The sequence below is a fragment of the Lygodium microphyllum genome, chromosome 23 (genome assembly GCF_053477565.2).
Source record: "Lygodium microphyllum isolate KBCC chromosome 23, Lygodium_microphyllum_v1.1.10, whole genome shotgun sequence".
In the NCBI taxonomy this organism is placed as follows: Eukaryota; Viridiplantae; Streptophyta; class Polypodiopsida; order Schizaeales; family Lygodiaceae; genus Lygodium; species Lygodium microphyllum.
Window position 1 is genome coordinate 77261324 of NC_141157.1, and position 21422 is coordinate 77282745.

General features: G+C 43.0%; 1 protein-coding gene across 3 annotated transcripts in view; it reads left to right on the forward strand.

Annotated features, from left to right (window-relative positions):
- Positions 1 to 6269: 6269 nt before the first annotated feature.
- LOC148016361 (uncharacterized) overlaps positions 6270 to 21422 on the forward strand; it is a 41918-nt gene continuing 26765 nt past the window's right edge. Inside the window, exons 1-10 of one of the 3 annotated variants that reach the window (XM_087664007.1) lie at positions 6270 to 6518; positions 17654 to 17692; positions 17782 to 17844; positions 17973 to 18002; positions 18102 to 18160; positions 18463 to 18571; positions 18736 to 18906; positions 18994 to 19060; positions 19148 to 19215; positions 19399 to 19440. In XM_087664007.1, coding sequence (XP_087520133.1) covers positions 6387 to 6518; positions 17654 to 17692; positions 17782 to 17844; positions 17973 to 18002; positions 18102 to 18160; positions 18463 to 18571; positions 18736 to 18906; positions 18994 to 19060; positions 19148 to 19215; positions 19399 to 19440 — 780 coding nt within the window. In that variant the 5' untranslated portion in view covers positions 6270 to 6386. Of the gene's footprint in view, positions 6519 to 17653; positions 17693 to 17781; positions 17845 to 17921; positions 18003 to 18101; positions 18161 to 18462; positions 18572 to 18735; positions 18907 to 18993; positions 19061 to 19147; positions 19216 to 19398; positions 19441 to 21422 lie in introns of those variants that run through there. The other 2 variants (XM_087664006.1, XM_087664008.1) reach the window with 2 other exon arrangements.

Sequence of the window (21422 nt, forward strand, 5' to 3'; positions counted from 1 at the left end):
AGATGCATTGTGTGCCTTAGTTACAAGCAGTTTTGACAGTGTTCTGACTTTGATTCAGCATACAACTAAAGTGTCAGAGGCTTGGAATCTACTAAGGAGTTAGTATGAAACACGAAACCAAACAAGGATTCAAAACTTGGAGAATCAACTAGCAGCGGAGAAGTTGCTGGAATTATTCATGGTGACCATTGAGGAAGTGTGCTCCTCGGCGCAAGAAGAATCTACCACTGACTCATGGGTGTTGGATGGTGGGGCCTCCCGTCACATGACCAACAAGAAAGGTCTATACAATTCTATGCAGCCTCTACAAGAATCCATCACTGTGATGGTTGGAAATGATGCTAAATGCCCTGCTGCGGGCACAAGTACTATTTCTTTTGTTGCTGCAAATGGTGAAGTCAAAAAGCTTTCAAATGTGTTGTATGTTCCCGAAATCAGGAGAAATCTCTTATCAGTTGCTGCCATAACTGATCTTGGTCATGAAGTGAGGTTCAAGAAGACAGGTGCAGAAATTCTTGATAGTGCTGGCACGCAAAGGAGAAAGAAGAAACAACCTGTATGAGCTAAGTGCTCTTATAGCCACCGCTGGAGTGGGCACAAGTAAGCTTTGGCATGAAAGGTTTGGACACATTGGATTTGCAGTGTTGAAGGAGATGCAAAAGCAAGGTATGGTTGCTCACCTACCTCCAATAACTGAATTGAAGGAACCATGTGAAGCTTGTATGATGGGCAAGCAACAGAGAAAGGCATTTCCACAAGAAAGCAAGAATAGAGCACAGGCTCCTCTAGAGTTGGTGCATGCTAACTTGTGTAGTAAGATGCCTACACAGGCCTTGGGGGGATCTTCTTATTTTATGTTGATTGTCGACGACTACAGTAGGAAGATGTGGGTGTACTTCCTTCGTGATAAGGCTCAAGCTTTTGGTAAGTTTAAAGAATGGCTAAAACTTGTTGAGAATGAAACAGGGAAAAGTGTGAAGAAATTTAGAACAGATGGTGGTTGTGAGTTCAACTCAAAGGAGTTTGAAGGCTTTTGCAAGAGCAAAGGGATCAAGCGTCAATTGATGACGCCTCACACACCTCAGCAGAACGGTGTTGTGGAATGCAGGAATTGCACCATTGTGGAGATGGCAAGATGCATGCTAAAGGGCAAGGGATTGCCTAACCATTTTTGGGCTGAAGCTGTTAATATTGCATTCTACATTCTAAATCGGAGCTACACAAAGGCTCTCAAGGGAAAAACACCTCATGAGGCTTACATTGTTAAGAAACCATCTGTCTCACATTTCAAAATTTTTGGATGTGAATGTTATGCACATGTTCCAGATGATAAGAGAAACAAGTTAAAACCAAAAAGCAGAAAATGTATCTTCTTGGGTTATAGTGATGAGCAGAAGGCTTACAAATTATATGACCAAGAGGCAAAGAAGATCATCACGAGCCATGATGTGGTGTTCAAGAAGGAGCTGCATACAGTGGAGGAGGAGAAGGCAAGTTCTTCCACTTTATCATCAAGCAAAGAAGTAGTCCACTATGAACCTGTCCCGAGAGCTATCCCTATCCTTAAGGAGGAGGAAGCATCATCTTCAGATGATGAGGAAAAAGTTTACCAACCTGACATCACCCCACCGGAAAGGCCATTGCCGCGCTGGGTGAAGCAGCTCTATGACCACAATAATCCTATGCCTGCATCTATTGAGGAGAAGGCAGACGGACCAAGGAGGTCTCAAAGAATAGAGGAGCAAAGGAGGGCTTCTACTCACATAGTCAATATGGCCTTGATGGTTGAGATTATGAGAGAAGTAAAGGAGCCAACTGACTTAGAAGAAGCACTTGTAGATCCATCATGGAAGGCTGCTATGCAGGGGGAGTATGACAGCATAATAAAGAATGACCCTTGGGAGCTAGTGGATCGACCAGCAAAGCGGAAGGTTATTGGCACCAAGTGGATCTGGAAGGTAAAGTACAAGGCTGATGGTACCTTAGAAAAGTACAAAGCTTGCCCAAGGATTTTCACAAATTGAAGGGTTTGATTTTCAAGAGTCATTTGCCCCAACTGCCAGAATGACCACTATTCGCACGGTACTTGTAATGGCTGCCCACAAGAAGTGGCCAGTGTACCAAATGGATGTTAAGTCAGCATTCTTAAATGGTGACCTCAAGGAGGAGGTGTACGTGGCTCAGCCACCAGGGTTTTAGGCCCCCCATTCTGAGAACAAAGTGTGTAAGCTGAAGAAGGCATTATATGGGCTGAAACAAGCCCCCAGAGCATGGTACCAGCAGATAGATAAGTTCTTTTAAAACCTAAACTTCAAAAGATGTGCCTCAAATGCTAACTTGTATGTTTACAGGGATGGTAAAAAGTCTGTAGTGATTGTCCTATATGTGGATGACCTTCTTATTACAGGTGACTATGAAGATATGATCAACCAAACTCGAAAGGCTTTGAGTTCTGAGTTTGAAATGACAAACTTGGGCTTGCTGCACTATTGTTTGGGGATTGAAGTCTGGCAAGAGCCAGGAAAAATCTTTATCTCTCAGAAGAAGTATGCATGGGAGATCTTGAAGGCATTTGGCATGACCGAGTGCAAGGAGATAGCTACACCTATGGAGGTGAATGCAAAGTTATCCGTCGAGGATACATCAGCACTACCAGACATTGGGAGGTATAGGAGGTTGGTCGACAGTTTGATCTACTTGTGTAACACCAGACCAGCTATCAGTTTTGCTGTTGGTGTTTTGAGCAGGTTCTCAAATAAACCTCATGAGAGTCATTGGAAGACTGGGATGCGGGTGCTCAGATACTTGAAGAAAACTCTTGACTATGGTATCATATACAATTTTAGAACTTCTCTTGTGGGGAACTGTGACTCAGATTGGGCAGGAGACAGTGATTCCAGGAAGTCAGTTTCTGGTTATTGTTTCTCTTTGGGTTCAGGAATTTTCTCTTGGATTAGTAAGAAGCAGCCAACAGTGGCATTGTCTTCTACCGAAGCAGAGTACAAGGAGCTTGTTTTGCTGCATGTGAAGCAGTATGGTTGAGAAGGATTCTATGGCATATGGGTGCAGGATGAAGAACCAACTGTGCTAAGATGTGACAATTAGAGTTGCATCGCCATTGCGAAAAATCCAGTGTTTCATGCACGCACTAAACATATAGAGATCCAGTATCACTATGTGTGTGATTTGATGGAGAATGGGATAATGGAACTAGTCTACTGTCCAACAGAGGAGAATGGAGCAGATATCTTCACCAAAGCACTTACGAAGGATCTGCTTCAAGTTCATCTTCGGAGACTCGGCATTGGGCCGAGGAGATAGTTCACCTATGGGTGGACATTGAGGGGGGTTGTTAGATATGATCAATGCCCCACCCTCATTAGGTGCTACCAATGATCCATGGTGCTCAAAGTTGTAAGGCCCCCATTATGAGGAGAAGCCAAATGTGAGCCCGGACATTGGTTGAGTCCTGACTTGTATATCAGATGAGGTCTATGTGATCGGATGGCAAAAAGGTGACCGTTGTGGGTCAAATCTTTGGGTTAGATAGAATGGTTAAGCTGGTAGCAACTCGAGGCGCATTGCATCGAGTTGCGGGGTAAGGGAGTTAAAAGGGGCCCCTACCCCTGGCTGGGGAATATTCCCTGGCCGACTAGTGGAGGCTTATATGGTAGGTCGGTTAGGCCAACCTCACGGCCTTCGCAGGCTATAAAAGCTAAACCCCTTCACAGCCATCGATCACTCATCTTTCACCCGGTCAAAGTTGTTGTTCCAGCTAGCCTTAAGCTCTTCACCTATCTTCTGTCTAGATCGCCATCTAAGCTTCACACAGTGGAAGCACACGAGTGGACAGAGCCATCTTTGTATCAGTTATTTGGAGTTAAAGAATTTACTGATTCTCCTCTTATCTGTTGTGTACTCTCTATCTCTTTCTCAGATTCTGTTCGCTGCGCCGTGTAATATTTTACAAGATGTTCTTATCACCTCAATGCCAAGATAGTATTTCGGCTCTCCCAAATCTTTCATGTCAAATTCCTACTTACAAAAGCTCCTTATCCATACTCTGAAATACCAAACTCCTTATCCATACTCTGATTTGAGCCATCAGACTCGCCATCTACCTACGAGTAGCTCGCAAAAACATCTAGCCAACCAAGTGGCTCAACCACTCCCCCCCCCCCCCCCCCGTTTGCGATACATTTTCTATACTTCTAGAAGTGTTGTTCGCACACAACTTAGACACACTAGATAAGGACTCTTCTAGCTCAAAGTTTGTGACTGTGGACCCACATTTTTTGCAATCACCTTTTCTTTTACATCATTTGCAACAATCTCTTTTTTAGCAACATACCAATTGCTCATCTCATCAAACATAATATCTTTGCTCACTTATAACTTGCTTGTAATTGAATTATAGTACTTGCAACCCTTTTGTCAAAGGAATAGCCAATAAATACACATTTTTTAGCTTTCAAATCCAATTTCTTTCTTAGCTCATCACGAACAAATATATATGCAATGCATCCAAATACTTTAGCATGTGAAAAATTTGATTTCTTGTCAATAAATTTATCCTCTAGTGTCACATCATGTACTACAACAATGGGAGTCCTATTCATAATATACGTAGCTATAGAGACATCTTCAGCCTAAGAATAATTAGGCATATTCTTTTTAGACATCAAAAGCTTGTGCAATTTTGTAATATGTTTATTTTTTCTTTCAACAATACCATTTTGTTGTGGAGTGTACATGCATGTAAACTGCCTTTGAATTCCATGTTGTTTCAAAAAATTACTAAATTCATTGGAGATATACTTTTTCCCTTCATCTAACCTTAGGCACTTAATGTTTATTTCTCAACCATATATTTAAAATCACAAAAGTGAGAGAGTACCTCACTTTTCTCCTTCATGAAATATACCCATACTTTCCTTGTATGATCATTACATAAAGGTTATATGATACTTACATTCATCTATTGATGTAGTGTTTGTAGGAACCCACATATTCAAATGTACAATAGCAAGTAAATGCTTGCTTACATGTTTATCATGAGAAAATTCATACCTTGTCTATTTGCCAAGTCCACATGCTTCACACACTTTTTGCATATAAGCAACTTTGAACTTAGGTAAGCTCATCACAAATTCACATGGCTGCATATTCTTCAATCAGTGCATATTTATGTGGCCAATATATTTGTACTAAATATTGATCTTATCCACAACTCATGCATCTTGTGTAAACATGGCAACATTCTTCTCAAGTATATTTACATCCAATATAAACATCCATTCTACATGCTTGCCTTTTGCAACCAATTTACATATGTTCCTAAAATTTTCTACAAAGTAGCCATTCTAATTGAGCTTTATTGCAATCACTACTTAACCATTTGCCCAACGGAAACCAAGCTCTTTGTGATATAAGACACATGCAATACATTAACTAAACACTTAACTTTTCCATCCTGCATAAACAATGGGACACTCCCAACCTAAGAAATAGGGTACACTATATTGTTATATGTTTCCACAAGACCATGCATTTCAAGATCTTTTATTTCTCTAAACCATTCTCTATGACATGTCATATGGTTAGAGGCACTCGAATCCACATATCATATATCATCAATCATTACTATAGATATATTTGCATTCACTGTATTCATCACGTGTTGCATAACAAACAACTTCACATTATCAACTTGATTATTGGTAGATGCATAATTGTTATGTTGTATTCTCCCATTTGTGTTATTTCCACCTCTTCTCTTTTTTGAACAGTCATATGTAATATAATCTTTTTGATCCCAATTGCTTCAATACATAATCATTGATAGATAGATTCCACCCTTGACATTGTTTAACTTAGACTTCAATTGCAACTTTTTGGCTTTGATATTTGTACTAAACAATTTGACCACATTATTCCATGCTTTTGCACGATTGTCTGCATCCTATATATGCCCAATCACGTTGTCTAGAACATTGATGAAAAAACTTATCGGCACCTTGGTTCCATTCCTTAAATGCCTCGCCTTACTTAGGCATGGTATTGTCCTTTGGTTACTTTGGGGCCTCAACGCTATCTCCTTCAATGTAGTCCCAATAACCTTTATCCATAAGGAACTCTCTTGAGTCCCCTTCTAAGCTACAGCACTCGGACATTGCTAGTTTGGCAACTTGCATTGGTCCATTCAGTTGTGCCTCGTGCGTGTCCCAACTCTTAGTAGATTTTAACGAATTTGATAGTAACAATATATTTCCTTTTGGTTCTTTCAAAATGCAAAATGCAGTGTTACTCCATCGATAATTCCATCTATTGGCGGGACAGAAGATTATGACGGCAGTGATCATTGGCATTGTCGGAGGCTCAGGAGCATGGACGCGGGGTCAGCGGCGGCTCTGTATGCCGGGTCGGTGGTGTTGCGGAAGACCTTCGAGGCCGTGGCTCAGCGTTCCCTCTCCTCCATCTTCTCCACCTTGCGGTCTCGCTTCCACGGACAGCATCAGGTTCTCTCTCTCTCTCTCTCTCTCTCTCTCTCTCTCTCGCACACACACACACTCACACACAAGGCCATAGAAGAGAGAGCGAGAGAGATATGCATGTAGTGAAAACATTATTCCATTTTGCAGTGTGCTTTTATGGCCTTTTAATCAAGCTGCAATTTATAGTCGGCCTGCATTAGTTCTAATTTATAGTTTTTGGAAGGGTGATACAAATCCTTGCCTGGAAGGTCAGCATCAATTTTTACCCTTATTGGAAAACTACTTTAGGGCCTTTTAATCAGCTGCAATTTATAGCTTGCCTGCAGCAGTTGTATTTTATAGTCTCTGGAAAGGTGATAGAAATCCTTCTCTGGAATTGAGTATCAATTTTACTGGAAAACTACTTTTAGGGCCTTCTAATTAGCCAAATTGTATAGTTTGTTTGCATTAGTTGTGATTTTAAGTTCTGGAAGGTGATACAAATCCATCTCTGAATGGTCAGTATCAAATTTTGCCCTTGTTGGAAAACTGCCTTTGAAGGGTATTGCTACTTTCAAATATGAGGACTGATGAGCATGGAGATGCATGTTACAAGTAGCATCTGTTGTAAAGCTGCATATACCTTTAGGGCAATGAAGCATGATGAACCACTTCTTTTATTCATCTTAATAGAAGAAAAGTCCATGGATTGGGACCACCTTTCACGCATAAGTTAAATGGTACCTTAGGATTTTATAAGGTATGGTACGATATTAGTATGAAAAAAAAATCATCTTGGGTATTTTGGACTAAAGATGATACAATAAGTGTGTAAAGTCTACAGAGCAATGTTCTTAGAGTATACAAGATGATTATTGGAAGGTAACATGCCAAAACCTCTATGGTATATCCTTCATGTGCAATATGCACTACAATGTAGAAGCTACAAGTACATAGATGGGATTGGATACATCATACATAAACGATCATACAAATGAGAGAAGTGTAGGCTTGAGAGAGAGAGAGAGAGAGAGAGAGAGAGAGAGAGAGAGAGAGCCTGATTTATACTCTGTCTTGGTTTCTCTAATAGAATGGCCAATCCTATAAGTGGAGGTTTTGTTCTTTTTGCAAAACTAGTAGATTTGTGCAACTTAAAGGGGGATAATCAATATTACCTTCTAGTTGTTTTTGGGCTCAATACATGAGAATTAAATTGAACTTAGTTCGTGAAATCTTGTATGGTCTGTAGACTCCATGGTAGATTGATATCTCTCCACCAGTGTTGGAACTGAATGAAGTAGACTATGAAGCTTTCGGTTCTTGGGATAGGGTGCTTTGGAGACTGAAGTGTTCAAAGTTATCTTCCCGCTAAGATTTTATTTCTAATGTCGAGCTTTTTGATCAAAAGTCTGAAAGGTAGAGTCTTAGTGGAAGCACGTAAGTGGAAGCAAGAGCTATGGCGGATGGAGTAAGAGAGAGCAAGAGAAAGAGACACTGTATATGGGAACTCCAAAAGTCACAATGTGTGATCGGCCTTCCCTTATTCACTAGTCATTGAAAGAATAAAGAATAAAGTGACAATGTGGGTGCTTGTTACTTGCAGTGTATATATGTGCTGTCACAATGTGTGTAGTAAATACAGGTGGCGTGGGCACAGGCGCCTTTATTCCCAATAAGCTCCCACTTAAAGGCGAATGTGCTTTGAGTGAGAAGAGAATAAGAAAAGTGACAAAGTACAAATGTACATAAAGTACAATAGAATGAGATCTCATCTTACGTTCATCATCTTTCTAAGAAAGGCTAAATGTTTTGCTAAGAGACTTTTAGTGAGTAGACCTATAGGATTCTTGTTAGCTGACATCTTCACAAGCTCAATAGACTTGTTTTCTATCATTTCCCTGAGGAATTGATACCACACCTCAATGTGCTCTGTCTTTACATGTAAGGTCTGCCACTAGACGGCCGAACCATAGGGCCTCCTTGCAAGTCTCAATAGCTGCAATATACTTTGCCTCAGTAGTAGATAAGACCGTGCATTTTGTTAGAGATCAGTGCTTGTACGGTACGGGACTGCACAGTCCAGTCGGACTGCACGGTCACCATTTAATGCAGCCGACCTGCCCTGGTTTTCGCCCAGTTTCCTGGCTATAAATAGCCGAGGATTTCAGCAGTCTCCTACACTTCTCTGCTCGCAGATTACAGACCGGTGACACGCGTAGATTCCGTCTCTGTTCGCAGATTTCAGACAGGAGACAGTGCAGACTGCAGCGGACTTCGAGGTGAACAGCAGGTTGCATCGTCGAGGTAGAGACAAGCAGTCCAGCGCACTGCGCCCGTGTATATTTCTGCATATCTTTGTATCCAGCACACTTTATACAACAGATCTTCATCTTCCACTGTCTCTTTCTCTCTCTTCTCTCTCTGCGTTCTCTCTCTCTCAGTCCTACGCTTCCGCACCGCTACACTCTGACATGGTATCAGAGTAGTGTTAAAGGGCTGACTGAGCGCAGAACCAACCTGAAGAGGAGTTTCTATCGCGACACAAATTTGCGTTTTCAGCGTTTGAGGGCAGACAGCAGGGTTGCGCCTTGGAACAAGGCTGAAGCGAGCGTGGGCGCGCAGGAAAGGAGTCCAGGTGGTGGATTTGCTGCTGTTTACTGCTGTTTGACGCGGAGGAAGTTTGAGTTTTCAGCTTTCAAGTGCAGGTTTTGCTTTTTCATCGCCTCCGGCGGGTGAAGAAGTTTCCAGATGCGGAAGAGCCTTAGCAGGCTGAGTTTTCACAGTCAGAGGGGGCTGCTTTTGCGTTTGTGAAGGCATTACAGGTGAAGATGTCTACAGAGATTGACTTGGAGTTCCAGTCGATTATGGACCGGAAGGTGCTTGTCTTACCGGCTCTTCCTGCAGATCAGAAGCTCGACGGCGACAACTACCGCATTTGGCGCGTCATGATGTTGGCCATCCTTGAGTCCTATGATTTGGTGGAGCTTGTACAGGAGGAGATCGACCGGCTCTCGGTAAGAGATGAGTCCAAACTCTCTTCCGATGCTCGTGCGGAGTTGGCCAAGGCTCAGTCTCATTGGGACAAACGGATGCCAGGATTCGTTCCTTTCTTTTTCTATCTTGTACTACAGCCGTGATCGCTCACATCGAGCACTTGACGGTGGCTTGGGAGATATGGCTGGAGCTTGATCAGATGTACAATCGGATGACCCTTATGAAGCGGGTTTCTTTGGAGGTACAGATGCGGACCTTGTCCGTAAACAAGTCTTCTTCGCTGCGGGAGCACATCAACAAGCTAAGGCAGCTTCAGATGCAGGTTCAGAATGCGGAGAAGCCGATTTTCTCCGAAGACATGGCGATCACACTATTATCCCAGTTGCCGCCACGATTCGGTACATTCTATTTTGCCCTTATTGCTTCGGGGCAAGAGTCTACTCTTCGGTGGGAAGAGTTGGTTCCTATGGTCTTGGACCAAGAGGAACAGCTAAAGGGACAGAATGCTTCCAAGTCGGAGGCGCTGACAGGTCAAGCCTCTCAGAAGAAGGGGAAGGACCAAAAGAAGAAGAAGGGGGATAACAAGTCAAAGAAGGACAAGGACAAGGAATTCACATGTCATATTTGTGGAAAAACTGGCCATTGGAAGAAGGATTGCCCTGACAAAGACAAGAAGGACACAAAGGATTCTGAAGCGGTGGCTGCACCCTCATCAGCTGCATTTCTTCATCTAGCTGTCATTGAGGACTCTTCACCGAATGCTTCTGATGCTGCGATGACGGCTCCCTAGGCTCGAGAGTGGATCGTTGATAGTGGTGCCTCCCGGCACATGACTCCTTCATCAAATGGTGTTGCCCAGTTGCGACCCTCGCGTGGGCAGATTCTCATTGGAGATAGCTCTTCAATATCTATTGCAGGATGGGGTAAGATGCAGCTTATTCCAGATGGACGAGGTGGTACCTATACCTCAGAGGTCTTGCATGTACCAGGCTTAGGGTATCATCTCCTGTCAGTTCATAAGATTTGCTCCCTTGGACTTTTGGTGGAGTTTGACAGCACTACGGTGCGCGTCCTTGATCGTGGGTCGAGGAAGGTTCTATCATCCGGAAATGAGGAGAACGGCATCTATAAATTGAAGTCTTCCACCGCCCTCTCTACTCTTCTTTTTATCTCTCAGTCACAGTCAGAGTTATGGCATGCTCGGTTTGGTCACCTCAACTATGATTATCTTCGGAGGGCGTCACGTGGACAGCTTGTTCGAGGGTTGCCGGATATAGTGGTGAGCCAGCAACCATGTGTCTCCTGCATTTGGGGGAAGCAGCATAGGGATGCCATTCCCCACTCAGCTTCACGGTGGTCTATTACACCGATGGAGCTTGTATCTACGGATCTATGTGGCCCTATGCGGAACGAGTCCTTGCGTGGGAGTTCGTACTTCATGTTGATCGTAGATGACTATAGCAGGATGACATGGACCTATTTCTTGGTATTGAAGTCAGAAGCTTTCTCCCACTTCAAGGATTGGCTTCTCTTTGAGGAGAACCGATCGGGTCGGAAGTTGAAGACCTTGCGATCCGACAAGGGTGGTGAATTTGTTTCTAATGAGTTTGCTCGGTTTTGTGCAGATAAAGGTATTCACTAGGAGTTTGCCAATACCAACACTCCTCAAGAAAATGGCATTCTTGAACGGAAAAACCGCAGTGTGATCGAGATGGCGCGCACCATGATGGAGCACCGACAAACCCCTCAGGTTCTGTGGGCCGAGGCTGTGGCTACTGCCGTCCACATCCTTAATCGATCCCCCACTTCGGCCGTTGATGGGATGACCCCTTTTGAGGCTTACTTTGGGACCAAGCCCGATGTTTCTTACTTTGGGATCTTTGGGTGTGATGCCTATGTTCACATTCCCAAGGCTCACCGTGATAAATTTGAAGCAGCTTCCCGAAGACAAGTATTTGTTGGCTACAGCTCCCAGTCCCAAGGCTATCGATTGTATGATCCCGTCAAGCGGGATGTGTCCACTAGTCGAGATGTGCGGTTTGTGGAGGTTCCGGCTATATCAACGGGTGAGGAGCATCCCGTTCTTGGAGATCTAGGGGAGAGTTGGGCTCCTGCTCCAGTTCTATTGGAGCCCGTGCCTTTTGATTATGATTCTGTTTCTGACACAGAGTCTATGGTTCCACCGGTCACCCCTGAGGAGTTACCACCGGTGGATATTCCAGAGTCTTCAGCTGATGGAGAGAGACGAGGGGAGGTTCGGCCTCCTCCTCGCTGGGCCCGTGACACACTCCTTGATTCAGGGATCGAGGGGGTTCCTGAGGAGTGGAGACCGCAGGATGGTCCGCGGCGGTCACGGCGGCACCAGGCACATTCTACGGAGCTTGTTTGCTCTAACTATTGTTTGATGACCCGTGTTATGCAGGATCGAGAGCCCACCTCCGTGAAGGAGGCTTTACAGTATGCACCCTGGAAGAAAGCTATGGAAGCCGAGTTGGAGGCTATTGAGAGGAATGGCACTTGGTCACTCGTGCCCCGCCCTCCGAATAAGAAGGTGATTGGCGTCAAGTGGGTCTTCAAGACCAAATACCTTAGCGATGGTTCTTTGGATAAGCACAAGGCTCGCCTTGTTGCTAAAGGTTTTGCACAGCGCCCAGGGATTGATTGTCATGATACTTTTGCCCCCACAGCTCGTATGGCGACCATTAGAGCTGTTCTTGCCTTGGCTGGCCATAGGAGATGGCTTGTTTACCCGTTGGATGTGAAGTCGGCCTTCCTCAATGGTGATTTGAAGGAGGAGATCTATGTTGAGCAGCCTCTTGGCTTTGGATCTTCAGATGGGAAAGTCTACAGGTTGAAGAAGGCCTTGTATGGCCTCAAGGAGGCTCCGCGTACATGGAACGAGAAGATTGACTCGTTCCTCCAGTCTCAGTTGGGATATCGGCGTTCCAAGGCTGATCCGCAGCTTTATTTTCACACTTCCGAGGATGGTTGTGTGCTTTTTGTGTTGTATGTTGATGATTTGATTGTCACAGGTGATCATGCACAGCAGGTCCAAGAGACGAAGTCAGCTTTACATCGGACGTTCGAGATGACGGACTTGGGTCTACTCCATTTCTTTTTGGGCCATGAGATTTATCAGTCTCAGAGGGGGATCTTCATCTCTCAACAGAGATATGTACAGGAGCTCTTGGTGTCTTTTGCGATGGAGGATTGTCGGACCCTTTCTACTCCTATGGATCCGAACTGCAAGGCCACTTCCCATTCAGCTTCTCCTATGGCGGATGCTTCCCGCTATCGTCAGTTGATTGGATCCTTGATTTGGCTTCTCAACACTAGGGTTGATCTTTGTTTTGCTGTTGGGCTCTTGGCCGGGTTCATGAGTGAACCTAAGACGGTGCATTGGCAGGCTGCTTAGAGGATACTTCGGTATTTGAGGGGGACATCTGATTTAGGGATTCATTATCCCGCAGGGACAGATGGTTCCGATCTTGTACTTGCAGGTTGGAGCGACTCGGATTGGACCGGTGATGTGGACCACAGGCGGTCTACTACAGGTTACTGTTTTACCTTGGGTGCAGGTGTTATCTCATGGAGTAGCAAGAAGCAGCCCACGGTAGCCCTTTCGTCTACTAAGGCAGAGTATCGGGCCGCGTCTTCCACCACACGTGAGGCTGTGTGGCTTCGGAGATTATTGGAGGAGCTTGGGTGCCCCCAGACTCGTCCTACTTTGCTGCAATGTGACAATGAGAGTTGCATTGCCTTGGCACGGAACCCTATTTTTCATGCCCGGACGAAGCACATAGAGATCCAGTACCACTTCATCAGAGAGAAGCTTCTGGATAAAACCATCACTGTGGAGTACTGCAAGACGGAGGACAATCTTGCAGATTTGTTTATGAAGGCACTTCCCCAGGCTCTACTTCAGAGGCATTCCAGATCCCTCAGGCTTCTACCCCGCCCAGGCTTTGAGAGGGCGTGTTAGAGATCAGCGCCTGTACGGTACGGGACTGTGCAGTCGGCTGCATAGTCGGACTGTGCAGTCGGACTGCCACGTGGCAGTCCGATTGCCTGTAGTCCAGTCGGCTGCATTTAATGCAGCCGACCTGCCCTGGTTTTCGCCCAGTTTCCTGGCTATAAATAGCCGAGGATTTCAGCAGTCTCCTACACTTCTTTGCTCGCAGATTACAGACCGGTGACACGCGCAGATTCCGTCTCTGTTCGCAGATTTCAGACAGGAGACAGTGCAGACTGCAGCGGACTTCGAGGTGAACAGCAGGTTGCATCGTCGAGGTAGAGACACGCAGTCCAGCGCACTGCGCCCGTGTATATTTCTGCATATCTTTGTATTCAGAACACTTTATACAGCAGATCTTCATCTTCCACTGTCTCTTTCTCTCTCTTCTCTCTCTGCGTTCTCTCTCTCTCAGTCCTACGCTTCCGCACCGCTGCACTTTGGCACATTTTTGCACCTTGGACATCCAAGAAATAGCATCTCTAGTAAAAGTGAAGACATATCCAGAGGTAGACTTCCTATTATCTGTATGTTCTGCATAGTTGGAGTGAGTATACCCATGATTGTAGTATCCTAGCCACCATAGCAAATGCAAATATTGTTAAGAGTCATTTCTGGACGCCACGTCAGTAGGCTGCCACATGGTAGCAGTCGGCCGGACTGTATCAGTCGGCTGCATTTAATGCAGCTGATCTGATCAATTATTGGCATTATTTCCAGCCTATAAATAGGTCGAGTTTCCAGCAATCTTGGTATATTGTCTCTCACAGATTTCAGCCTGCTGACAGTAGAGATTACTCTCGAGGCTGATGAAGATCGAGATCTTTGAGGTGGAGATTTACGCAGATATTATCTCTGCACCCGTGTATAATTCTGCATTCTTATACAGCATTCTTCATTGCAGATTTTCTGCGTTTCATCGTCTCTTTTTCTCTCTCTTCTCTCTCTATTCACTCTTTGTCACAGTCATTCGCTTCCGCATTGCTTCACTCTGATATGGTATCAGAGCATTGAAGGATTAGGGTGGACCTATCTGAAGAGGGGTTTTCAACGCGACACAAGGCTGCGTTTTCAGCGTTCAAGTGTAAGCAGGTGGGCTGTGCATCAGAACAAGGCTGAGGCGACTGTGGGCGTGTGAGAAAAGAGAAGATTTGCTGAAGCTACTACTGTTTTTGCTGTTAGAGAAGGAAAAAGGCTGCATTTTTTGCCTTCAAGTGCAGATTTTACATTTTCATTGCCTCCGGTGGGTGAATCGTAATGTTGTGTTGACAATGATGCCTTGTGAAAATTCTAGTGCAGTACCTTGCTTTTGATGCATCTGGTAGTGAAATTGGGAACTATTGCAAGGATTTTGAAGAGGGAGGGTTGCCATGAGAACATGTATTTTTGCAAGCTTCACTTAACATGTGGATTAATTTTAAATCACATGTTTAAGTAAATGTTGCACATGTGAGGTGCAATAGAGATTAGTGCAAATTAATGAGCCCAGGATTCGAGGGAATCAGCAGATGTTAAAGGCAAAAGTTGTAGTTAGTTATGTCACACAGGTACTAGGTGGTACTTGGTGCTAGTTATTGGCCTAAGTCATTTATTTTGCTGTAAGTGTCAGTTGTGGTGACACTAGAGATGTGGTGTTTAATGGTGCTTAATGTCGATCTAATGGTCAAAAATGGCACAAGGATAGTCGAGAGGTGAAGTGGCCTAGCTGATTTAATTATTGCTTGGTCAGACTATTTTTTGGGCAGTGAAATAATTAATATAATAATGTGGATAATGCTGGAAATTCATTTGGAAAGGTTGTCACTTGTTAAATTTTTCAAAGGAAGGTTGAGAAAAATGTGGGGAAGGTTGGGAGAGCAAAAACGGAGGCATAGAGAGAGAGAATCATTGATTCTTGTTGGAAACACATCATGAGGAGTTGGAGCAGCCATCGTAAGCTGCGTTTCAGCCATTATCAGTAGGTGTTTGGAGATTTGGAGCAGTCGATAGTTGCACGAGATCCTAGGCAGTTGGGTGACATCCGTACGCTAAAGGCGTTAGTAGATTTTGGGTCTCCAAGTGTAGCCTAGAAGACAGATTGGCCTAGCAAATTTAATTATCGGTTGGTGGAATTATTTTTTTGGGCACTAGATAATTATTAAATTGATTTTCAGAAGTAATATTTTGAAAATGAATTTAATAAGCTAAATAATGCTGAAAAATGGGATTGAAAAATCTCTGCTGTAAATCCTAAATTAGGGTTTGACTGCCACCTCAGATGTGTGCTTAAAATTGAGGGCCTAGGACTTGAATTTCAATAGCTGAAATTGAAGAATTTTAGGGAGATTCAAGAGGCCAACCAGTCAATATCAGGTTTGGGACTGAACTTGTCTTTCAAGGAGCAAGGTGAAGGCTAATTCCTAGGCAAACCAAGGGGCAAATTGGTTTGAAGGCTTGTTGGTAATTTATGACACCAAGAGGCACTTGGATAAGTAGAGGAGATTAGTGAATCTCAATTGTACTCCATCCATTCACAATTAAAGATAAAGAAGTATCACAAGGGGCACCAATTTTGGGGTCATTATGTTGTCCATTGTATAAGATTAAAGTAATAAAGTGTACATTTCAGTTTATGTGAATTGTTTACTTGTTGTAATTATTATTAAATCAAGTTATTACCACCCTATCTGAGGAGGAAGGTTGATTTCATAACCTATCGTAGGTCTAAAGTAAGGAGGCCAAAATCTGACATTGAGTACCACCTAGTATCTGTCAGGCATAACTTATTATAACTTTGGCCTTTGGCGCCAACTAGTATCTTGAGGTCTTGGGTTCCACATTGTGAAATAATTAACTTGTACCTCACATGTGCAAGCCACATTAGCACATTTGATTGACTTTTAATCAAATGCTAAGCAAAGCAATAAACTTTCATGTCCTCGTGACACACACACACACACACACTCTCTCTCTCTCTCTCTCTCTCTCTCTCTCTCTCTCTCTCATTGAAGACTCAAAGTGTCAAGATAAGTTATGAGCCAATCATGAGTCCATGCAGGGTTCACATTTGATGTATCAGCAACTCTTGCAAATCACAATCCAATTTCAACCTTATCTCAATTCCAAGGTAATCACACATCTGTATCATTTAATTTCAAGGGAAATTGGGGCAATATAGGGCAATTTGGAGCTATTCGGACAATTGAGGCAATTTTGGGGTATTTGGGGCATTGATGGCTATTGGGGCAATTAGAGGGGCATTGGGGGCATTTGGGAATTTGTGGCATTTTTGGGGCATTGAGAGTAATTTGGGGCCATTTGGGGCAAGTTGTTCTCGTTCTCATTCCCCGTTCTAGGTAACTATGTTCTATAGTAATTGAGAAGAAAGAAAACTATGAGTCGAGCGGTGTATTTGACCATTCATCTTCGAGTCCGTATTGGAAGTTGTGCATGTTTTGGACTTGAGCTTTCATCCCCTCTCGGTTCATAGTCTCATGAGATTTGGTGTGTGGGTTGTCCTCATTGAGTGGGCAATATTCATTGATGAGGATTCCTCATTGGGTGTTATGTCTTGCGTTAAGTCGGCAGGAAAGGGGGCTATATAGACTCCATTTTCCTTCTAGTGTGAAGGACCCTTAGAGGTAGTTTTCCATTGTCACACTTGTTCCCAATGGTGCACCACCCATCCCAAAGATTCACGGGGGACCATCTCCTCTAGTGGTTGCCTCATAATCCCCATCCCTTTCAAAGGGAGAGGATTTTGGGGATACGGCTACGGATTCCTTGGCCCTTCAAAGGAGGTTCAAAATTCAGATTTTGTAGGTTTGGAGGATTGCTGTGGGCTCGGGAGGCTCTCTGGAGATTCAGGACCTTCCTTAGGCATAGGAAAAGTATATATAGTATAGGTGATACTCGATAAACTTTGAACTTCCATTGCTTTAAGACTATAATAAGTATTCTTAAATTGAGCACACACCCTGTATAGTGATGAGTCAGTGGACGATAATGCTCTTACAAAATGAGTTCATGGATGATAATACCATCAAACACATTCTTGTACTGTTTACACCTTATTTGTCTATCCAGTAGCATAGTTGGATTGCTGAAAGTCTCTTCTGCAGGTTTTTCTTTCTAACATCTGAAAAATCTTAAGCTTTAAAAGTAATAATAAAGTTGACCTTTTTATCTTTTCCAGCTGCAAGTGCTGCAGAAAGAACTTGAATCACGCTTGCAGGTGCATTTTTCTTCTTTCAATCATATGACTTGGTGCATGTTATTTTCAAATCAATGATGACAAAGTGTAAGGTTTTTGTCTCTCTTCAGGTCTTGAGTTTGCCCGTGGATATGTGCATTCAATATGTACTTCATGGCAATACTGCTCTTCAGGTTTGCAGTTCAAAGTTACGGTATTTAGGTTGTGCTAGTTTTAAAAGAAAATCATGACTTATTGGGATGCTTGACAGGGTGCATTAGATATGGTTATACTCCTGATCAATGATATTGTCAGCTTCCAGGAGGAGCTGGAGGCTCAATCCTACAATGAGGTTGTTATATTTTGCATTCCCTTTTTTCTAGAAGAAAAGTCTTATATGTTGTTTTTTGCAGTCAATGAAAGACCTAATATTGTCTGTCTTTAATTGCAGAGTATCCCAAAGTTCTCACAGCCTGAAGCAGTTAAACGGTTGGAGGGCTTTCTATCTAGGTGCTAATGTAGCCCATTCTCTTATTCTGTGTCTGTATGAGTGCTTGCTCTAAATATTTGTCTTTTATTTGCATATGTCCTTTCTTGCTGAGTTTATGCATCAGTGAGTATTTGCTTGTTGAGCAACATTTTATGGGTATAATTCGGGATGGCCATAGCTTATGTGCCCAAACCACTGATATTTTATAGAGATATAATGCGAATATTTCTTTTCTTACAATGGCTTCTGTGATTATTGTAATGTTTGCTTGTTTTCTTTGACATGTGAATGATGTCCTGAAAGTTTTGAATCCTACATGCAGGCTAGATTCCATTTTGCCTTATTTGGCATTGGCTGTAAATGCAGTCTCTCTTTTGAGACCAGTACATCCTGACTTATCACCTTCGAGGCTGATGGAAGCTAGTCATATGGTACTTGTTTGCAGACAGTAGTTATTTTTCCTGGTACTTGTTTTGAGTAGAAGGCTTATCCCAGTAGTTCATGCTTCTTGCAACTTAGTAATGAGAAATCATTTCTGCTGTTTCTGCTATTCAAATTTTGATTATGAACAGTTAGGTTGTGGTTATTGAATCAGATACGCACTGCTGGAAGCAGACAAGGGTTAGTAATGAAGCTCATGGCGAAGCTGCATAAGTTTGAAACAAGGCTAACGCTGCCACGGTGGCAGGAGAAAATGCTGATATGTGATACTTCTCTAATACTTGCCAGCAGCACAGCCAGTGCATTTGAGCTTGCAATCACCAATGTATATCAAAATTTTGGTCTACTAAGTGGCTTGTCTTCTGCATTTGGGATGGAATATGTAGTTTCTTACTCTTGATCTGTTTTATAGGGAGAACGATGTCAGGACGATAGTGAGGCATCCTTGTGTTTTTCAGTTGATGAAATTGCAGCCATTGGTATGTAAAAGGAAGCTTACCTTTTGCTCAATAAGATAACTATATGAAGTTGCTTTTGATGCTCCCCATGAATTGTGCATGATATAGGCTCATCTACCGTGCATGTGTTGGGACTCGGGGAACACAATTTAGAAGCAGTATTACTTCTCGATTTGGTATTTGGAATCTTAGACATCCTTTTAAGAGAAACAATCTTGTTTTTGCTGAGTGGCTTTAGTGAGATTGAATTGTGTTTGTCTGCTATCTGATCAGAAGGCTGTGGCACACCTAATTGATAGATTGCTCTTGGTTTTTGTTTATATTACTGAAAACTGTGCTGGTTTCAAATATTTTGACAGATACAGGAGAATTCCAAAAAGCTCTCTCATTACGCTTTGCAAGTAAGTGTACACTGATGCATGATAGCTTGCTTTATGTCATTTATTGCCAATGAAGCCGAGAATGGCTCAAAGTTCTTTTCACCATATACCTTAATTGGTAAACTGAAACTGGTTGAGGCTAATATTATTAGGAGGTGTTTCCATGGTTTCATAAGAAAGTTTCAAACAGACACTGCAAGGCTCGTATTTTAGAGGTCTCTCAAATCATGAGTGGTGAAAAGTAAGCAAGGTAAAAAAAGTGAACGAAGACACAAAAAATTCCCATTTGAATATACACATGGTAACGCCAACTCTAGTTTGTTTATGGTCAGACGTTAAAAGAGAGACTTACTCTCCTTGATAAATCATGATGGTGAGTCACCAACTCTATTATAAAGAGGATCAAGCTTGATGTGACCCACCATAAACAAATGACCTTGAACAATATCAATTACATTTCCATACGAGTACAAGTTTATCACAAAGTAATCTATACCTTAAGTAGTATACTTACATGATATGAATGCGCCATTTGCTCAAAGCTACTGCAGTGATGCTTGCTCTTCGTGACCACTCTCCTTGCAACCTTTAGTCCCAAGATACATGTGTGCTTCTCAATCTATGTGAGATAGGTCTTGAAATTCTACATCATATAACATGTGAGAAAGCTAATATGATTACAAGAGAGCCACCCATCAAGGCAGAATACATGAATAATGAAGACTCACCAACTTCCATCCTTTGCCTGTAGTGGGCATGCTAGGTATTGATTTTCTGCTCACCAGCTGCTTCTCTTGAAGTATCCATTTCAGGAAAGCTCCTTAGATCAATGTGATTGCATGTGGTTCTTATGTGCCTTGATTTGACCTCTTTAAATAGTCCTAAGATAATCTCCATCCATGCCTTTGCTTCACGTTTTGCCTTCAAGAATATCAAACATTTTTTGGGACAGAAGCTTCAGATTTATATATTGAAGGTAGCTCCTTCTCATTGTCCTTTCACACATTGTCCCAAGAGCTTTTAAGTTCCTCTATAGAACGAGTACTTCATTACTAAGATAGATGGAAGCACTAAACAACCTTTCCTAGCATGTAGTTCTCCCTTTTCCAGCAGGTAATTCTCAATTGTGAAAGCCATTTTATTTGACCTTATATATTTCAAATTTACCCATTTCTGGCTTGTAGCTCACAATTGTGAAAGCCATTTTAATTGAGCTTATGTTTTTCTTTAGCCCTCTTAACTCCAGGTAGGAGCAACCTTTCTAGGCTAGCCGCTAACTTGTAGATGGTGATGAGGAAGCTGTGCAAATAACCAGCTGATTTTGAAGAACTGCCTTTGGAGAATTTAGGTCTAGTAATCTTTGTTGGAAATACAAATACATACTTTAGAATCTGTTTTCTTTTCAAGATTTTGTGAGCCAACAGTTGTAAGGAAAGAAAGGCCCTTGTGAGAAGGATCGCAAGGACTAACCTTGAGGAAGATCTCGGGGGGTTCACTATATGTAGACCCTCTATATCACGTGCGTTCGAGGAATAGATATGGGTGCTCAAGGTGTAGAGCTGCCAACAACCACTACTTTCGTGGGAGTGGGCTGAAGGAGAGTGTTGTTCTCCGTGGATGGGATCCTGAGTGTAATAAAATCACCAAGAATGATGTTGATGAAGTAGATTGGAGCTGAGACAGCAACTGAGGGCCAGTCAATGAAGAAGAATGTAAATGTTGTGGATGTAGTTGGCAGCAAAATACAGCTGCCAGAGACTCCCCCAGTCAATGGCAACACCAGAGGCAGAAAAGGCAGCTGTACTAAAGGCTGGTGACAGTTAGGTAGCAGTGGGTGACAGGCTGGCATCAGGGGCGGCACTCCAAGAGAGTGGGTGGTAGTACCAAGGGCAGGGTGCCAGCATATAGTAGCGGGAACAACAGCTGGTGATGAGGATAATGATGATGATCGAGTTGATGATCAAGGTGATGGGATAGGGAGTGGAATGAGGGATAATGGATGA